The sequence below is a fragment of the Dioscorea cayenensis genome, chromosome 6, assembly GCF_009730915.1.
Source record: "Dioscorea cayenensis subsp. rotundata cultivar TDr96_F1 chromosome 6, TDr96_F1_v2_PseudoChromosome.rev07_lg8_w22 25.fasta, whole genome shotgun sequence".
NCBI classification, from domain to species: domain Eukaryota; kingdom Viridiplantae; phylum Streptophyta; class Magnoliopsida; order Dioscoreales; family Dioscoreaceae; genus Dioscorea; species Dioscorea cayenensis.
Window position 1 is genome coordinate 15,934,598 of NC_052476.1, and position 7,020 is coordinate 15,941,617.

Here is a 7,020-nt window from a genome sequence, read left to right on the forward strand (position 1 = left end):
TTATATTACTTGCGTCATGCTTGCCAAAAACTTGTCAACTGTTTTTAATTGTCTGTTATATTGGGAAAGTGCTCGGCTGATGGTTAAAGCAAATAATACGAACTCGACTGAAACACAAGATGATTGGTCAAAGCTTATCATTACTTGGTTTGTTTCTCCAACAGGCAGCAAATTTCATGTTTTTTACCACGAGGCCTATACATTAAACTTTTCTCCCAAGCAACGTTGATAAATTAAATTACTTACATTACAAAGTAACAAGATCATACGCATCAAAGATGATATGGCTAGTCTTTCCAAGAGATCTTGTCTTTGATGGCTTGAGAATTAAGCCTGGTCATTTGGTGTGCTTATGGACATGCTCAAAGATCTAGAAAAGTATCTGTCACCAACTTTCTGATCACTGCCCAAGAGAGAAACACTCCGGCTATCCTTCCCACAGAAGTCAGCTGTGGTAGTTCCCACAAACAATGAAACCCAAATACCTTGCCTATGACAGAAGAGCATTTATCCACAATCAACACAGTTATTAACAGTCTATATATAACTCAGGAATTGTACACTGAAATATGCTTACGTTCATATGTGACTATGATCTAAGCTGTTGACTTTAAAACAATTTAATGAAAGATGTAAATGCTTAAAAAGGGCTGGATTCTGGAAAATATACCTTTCTCACTCTGATTTAACCTTGTAACTAGTTTGATGATGTTCCTTGTGCTTCTTAAGGTCAACAAACAAACTACACGCCCATACTCCTAACAAAGCGCCCTCAACTGGTGCGAGCCAGTAAACAAGCAAATGCTCCTTGGTCGTATGGTCCCCTTGAACACAAGCCCAACCAAAGGCCTATAAATAAATTATATGGTTAGGACACTTGATCATTTGATGGGGATACAAACCAAATATTTGGTAAGCTAAAACATTTTCACTACAACAAGAAAAAGACTCAAAATAGAGGGTTAACGTTACCTTATTACCAGAAGGAATTTATTTTATTATGCCTTGCGACCACTAGTAGCTATTACTACAGGCATTTCAATCATTATATTTTTCTTCATACCTTTTTCATTTATGTTAATAAATTGAATGGAGAGGACTTGAATGCATGTGATTTTCTCAACATTAATATATCACCCTAGCTTTTGTCCACTATCTAAACATAATAAAACACATCATTCTCGAGGAAAAAAGCACATGAAGCATGTTAGGATGAATTAGTAAATCTGAAGTGGCATAACATTTCAATGGGAAAGAGGGAGTGAAAACATGACCACTAAAAAACTTATCAGTAATTAGACATAAACTTGGGCTTGTTTGATGTAGATAGGGATGGCAACATCATAAGTACCTGCAAAAATCACAATTCCTAACCAACCCAAACTTCTCCTATTATTTATAATCACTGAATTTCTAACCATCCCATCTTAAACCTATCCCAAACTTGTTAAATTTTGTAAATAAAAAAAAAAATCAATCATACATTAGAAGCTGAATATATTATTTCAGATGATCATAATCTTATTAAATAACTTGATATTCAAACATTGACAATTAGATATTTTGACTAAATTAATACAAAACATAGAAAATAACAAAATTTAAATAGTCAAGCCTCTTAAGGTATCGCCATATGTTGGAGTAGATATATTTGTTTAATGAATCTGAGAAAGTTAAGAAATTTCAAGTGAAAATATGGAAATTAGAAAAAATGAAGTTCAAGTTATGGCCACAAACTAATGGCGTTAAAGACTTTGTTAAAAATATTCAAATAATAGCAGTCGTTAAGATAAAATTCAAATTATATATATAAAAATATATATATATGTATATATGGGCATATGTAAATATATAAACGTGTATATATATATGGGTTCTGCTAAGCTGAATACCCATTAAACACAAAAAATTGTCATCCTTGATAGGGATAGAGTAAATCCCAAAATCTTCTTTTAAGTCATGCACTTCATGGAGTACCATCTTGTCTTTATACTTAGTATTCTCTTATTTCCTAGAAAGTAACCTATCTTTGCAACTTACCCTTCTTTACGTATAAAGCCTTCTAATGTCTCAAACACCAAATGGTCATGCAGAATATAGAGTTTAACATATTGGAAGGTCATGAGTTAAGCGTGAGATATATTTGATATGTGCATATAGGAAGCCAAACATGGCAATCTTGGTCTTGATTTTGCTAGCCAACCGAATGGAGTCAGTATGTAAGCTTATGAAATGAGAAAAGACACTAAAGAACCATAATGAAAGAATTGAGATTAAAAAGTAAAATGAAGCGGCCATTATTAGGGCTATAAACAAACTAATTTTGCAGAGACCAAGCTCAAGCCTAACATTTTATGTTCAAGCTTGACTTGTTTTATCCTGATACCAATATTGGCTCAACCTTGGTGGGGGGTGATGGGAGTTGTTGGGGTTTGGTGCGGTGGGGGAGGATTTTTAAGCCAAGTGTAGTTAAGACTACCAAAAATCCAAACAAGAACCAAACACAAACTAACTCTTTTGATGACAAAGTGGATTGAAATATATATATATATATATATATATATTGTAATATAATATCATAATATACAATAAAATGAGCTACTTAAACCTCAAAGTATGAATAAATTTATAATATTTATGAAAAAACATCTATTCTGACTAATCAAGTTGTACTCAAAACAAGTGCTTGAGCTCAGCTTATTTAAAAAATCAAGCCTAATATTTAAGCTCAAGTTTAACCCATTTATTATTCAAACAAGTTTCAGTGAGCTAAAATACAAGCCTAATTTGAGATGCTGTAAATACTTTGGCTTGTTTGATGGTCCTAACTATGATAATATCATACCATAGAGAAATGCAACAAATGAGGTTTTTGTACTTTCAAACCTGGCATGTAGCAAGGAACTTCATAATAAATTAATTTAAAAAAAGAAATGAAATTAATAGCTTGAGTTGCAAGTGAATTATATCAAGCACTTACTGTAGCTGGGTTCATAATTCCACCAGTTAAATCTGAACCTAGAAAATGAAGTATTTCTTTGGACAAGCTTGAAATCCATGTTCTTAAAACCAAATTCTCAGGATTTATTTTCTTTATTCCCAATGAGAGAATCACAATCAATAGTGTAAGAAATCCTTCCATTAATGCTCACTTATGAATATCAACATTCAAGCGAGGGCCATAGTATGCTTCTGGAAAGGTGATTTTAGTTAACCCAACCCCCATAGTGGATCCAATGACCTGAAAAGCAAAACCATAGACAAAAATAAATGGGGACGCGTATTCATAACTACAACTCTAAAAATCAAGAATAATGAGATGTTCAGTCAAACTAATTGTCTTTTGGTCAGCCAAACCTTGTATAAATATATTAGGATGCAATTCAGAAAATTTCATTTATTAGATGAAATGCTAATTAATATATTACAGATTGAAAGGTAGAAACCCACCCTCAAGTATCAAAGAAAATATTACAGTTATGACATCAATTCTATCCCCAAAATTTACAGATAATTTAGAATTCAACACAAAGACAAGTCCAGGCAATGTGAAGTTGAGCCCACAATTATATATATATATATATATATATTTAAGGTTCGTTTTATTTCATTTGCCACACTACATAATGTGTACTTTCCTTATTCAAAAAACAAAAAAAAAGACCTCGTCTGTTCCGAAATCCTTTTATTTTTTTAAAATAGTTGCATGAATGAACAATGATTAATATATTAAAACAAGGATTCATCTAAAAAGCTCATTAAATAGTGCCTGAAAAGATCAGACAGGACTTTACAAGTAAGTCTAACAGCCTACAGGTTCTGTTTAAGAATAGAAAGTTTGGTATTTAAATCTAGTGAAATGAAATATCTTATTCAAGCTATCTTTCTTAGAAGCAGTGCTATTAAAAGCACAAAAGCGCTCGTCTAGGCGCCCAAGCGAGGTGATGCAAGGTTATAGCGTCTCATAACCCTCTAGGCGAGTACCTCAACCCAGGCGCAGGCAAAAAAATAGAAAAACATTGTTTTTTTTAGTTTTCTCCTTTTTTTTACAGATTTTTAATGCTTTTTAGAAAGTTATATTACATAGTAATAAATATATGTTTATAAAGGAAATATAAATAATTATACTTGGAAAGTGTAATAATTAAGAAGAGAGAGTTTTTCTATTTTTTCAAAACACAATTAAGGCAACAAGAGATATATATAGAGACTTTTTAGGAGAGAATAACGCTATAAATAATTATATTTGAAATGTGTAATAATTAAGAGGAGAGAGGTTTTTTACTTTTTCAAAACAAAATTAAGGCAAGAAGAAGAATATAGAGAAGTTTTTTAGGAGAGTTTAATGTTACTTGCTAAGCAAAACAAAGAAAAAGATTAAAAAATAAAAAACGAAAAACTTCAAAAGAAACAGAGGGAAACTTGAGAGATTTCACGTGATAGATAAGTAAGTTTAATTGAGAAAGATTCTAAATTAGGTCTTGTATACTAAACTTGAAAAGTTCAGATTGTCTTTGTGGTTTTATGTTTATGTTTGATTTTGGGTCTTCAATGTTTAGTAAATGATTATTATATTAATTAAAGTTCAATCTTATGCAATTTCAATGTTGTTTTCAATTTTTTTTTTTAATTTTTTTTTTTTGGAAATAGCCTTCACATCACTCAAGCGAATGCCTATGTGATGCCTAGCACCTCTGACGATGGTCTAAGTTTCCAATTCCAAAAGTTAAATGTTCCCACAAAATACAAAATCATTAGTAACTGTAAAAGATGGTCTATAAAAGTCTCCACTCTCAAGTGTGTCTCGACTTTGTACTGATGCATCTAAGAGAACTACCATTGCTGTCTCTATTCCTATATCAAGAGGATGAGGATCCTTTCTATCTAATGGATCTAACTATTTGATGGATAGAAACAAATTGGACAAACTTGTAATAGCAAAAAAAAAATATCCACAGAATGCTTCCAATAACTTATGGAATGCTGATGCCAAACTAGGGTTTTGTTCAAAAGGTCTAGGTTGAAAAAAATGCAAAAAGAAGCGAACAATATGGAGAAAAACGTTGTGGAGATGATTTTCAGCATAAATGTACATGTCAAGTCTACAAAATCAGCAATAAGGTCCAAGCCCTTGAACTGCTCTTTTATAAAAGAACCAGCTCAGCTGAAAGGCAGCACAAGAAACAACTCTTCAGCAAAGAACTACACAATGGTTTAGCATACCACCCTATAATGGAGCATGGCGCATTCACTGAAACAGGGTTAACTCACAAGGAAAGCTCTTGATCATGTCTTCAAACAAAATTCAAAGTTTGGATGATTGAAATACAAGTAAGAAACACTTATCATATTCATTCCCCCATTTACAGTCACAAACAAACACAACAACAAAACAAACAACAAATCCTCAAGAAAGAGATCAAACATGGTATGAGAATCTCATAGAGATGGAGAAGAAAATAACTTGCCTTATTTTCCAGTAAAAAAAAAGAAGAAAATTTGCATGATTCAAGTGCAACAAGCAACAGACCAATCAAATCCATTTCCTCATTTACAGTCACAAACCAACACGACATCAAAACAAACAACACACCCACCAAACAGAGATCAAAACAAGCATCAACGAGGAACAAGAAACATTTCTCATCTCATACATTCCCTGACTTGCAAACATAAAACAAAATCACAACATCAAAACAAGCAACAAAATCCACAACAACAAAAAAAAAGAGAGAGATCAAACCTGAGCAGGGATCCTCACAAAGATGACGAATAGAAACCCAGAGAAACTCCCAGAAATAGCATGACAGAGAACCATGAGAGGGTTGTAAGCTCCACCATTGGTGGCCTTGCCGAGCCAAGAGAAGGAGATATACAGAACAGCGAGAATAAGCTTGAGAAGGCCGATCCCGGTGTGCATCCCTAGTCCGAAGAAGGTGTAGGCAAAGTAGCGAAGGATAGAACCAGACCAAACCCATAGGAGAGAGATCAAGAGATCGGAAAGCACGAGCTGCAGCTCCATTGGTGCCACTCCCCTTCATTGGCCACTTCACTGAGGCCGGAGAAAAGTCTCGCTGGGATTCAGGCCTTCCTTGGGGAAATTTGGAGGCAAGGGTTCTTCAATCCTTGTTCCTACAAAAAGAGGAGGGTTGAGGGAGGGGATGAGGGTTTAGAAGGTAAACGGAGAATTAAAAAAACAGTGATAATTTTATGAACACAAATATCCTTATAATAATTTTGTAATAATTAATATTATTTTTATATTTTGGGAGTAAAAATAAAATAAAAAAAATTATAGCTTTCTCTCCTTTTTCATCTACGGAGATCCAGCAGAATCGTTTGTTATAATTTTATTGGATGAAAATATTTTTTTATTTATATTTACTTATATATATATGGAGTTGTATAAAAGATTTAAAAATATTTATTTAGAATTTTTTTATATCACTTAATTATTTTTCTAACAATACTTAATTGAGGTTATTAGTTAGAATTTATTTATTTATTCATTATTTATTATAATATAATATTTAAAACTCAAAGGATATTTTGGTAATAATGTTAGTATCTTAATGACCCCTAAGAATTTATCTTCAAAACCCTCTTTTACTTTTGCCCCAAACAAAGTATAGGTTTTACATTAGAAGCCATAGCATATAAAAAAATAATATATATATATATATATATATATATATCTTCAATGCTCAATAAATTTCTTATTTTTTATTTTATTTTATTTTATTTTTTATACAACAAGCGTCGTCAAAAGGACATGTCTGAAGGGAGGTGCATCGGTTACAGTAACTTAATGACCCCTAAAAATTTAACATGTGGGGCACCCTAACACGTAGATGATGAGAACCTATCGTGTGTACACCGAGGCCCTCTTAGTAAGCAATGCGTGAACATTATTACGAGAACAAGTGCCTTTGAACTTACTTTGAACTCCGGCAATAAACTCTAGCGATGGATTTACAAGCTAGAGAATAAATTAAAGTAAAGGTTAGAGTTGGAAGTGTA

The 7,020-nt window shown here is 32.5% G+C and overlaps 1 protein-coding gene across 1 annotated transcript; it reads right to left on the reverse strand.

The window, feature by feature from the left end:
* Positions 1–4: 4 nt before the first annotated feature.
* On the reverse strand, positions 5–6,127 carry LOC120263510 (probable aquaporin SIP2-1). Its single transcript, XM_039271443.1, has 3 exons — positions 5,744–6,127; positions 671–849; positions 5–490 (listed from the first exon to the last, which is right to left on the reverse strand). The coding sequence occupies exons 1-2, from the start codon at positions 6,020–6,022 to the stop codon at positions 676–678; spliced, it is 453 nt and encodes a 150-aa protein (XP_039127377.1). The 5' UTR covers positions 6,023–6,127; the 3' UTR covers positions 5–490; positions 671–675.
* Positions 6,128–7,020: the final 893 nt, after the last annotated feature.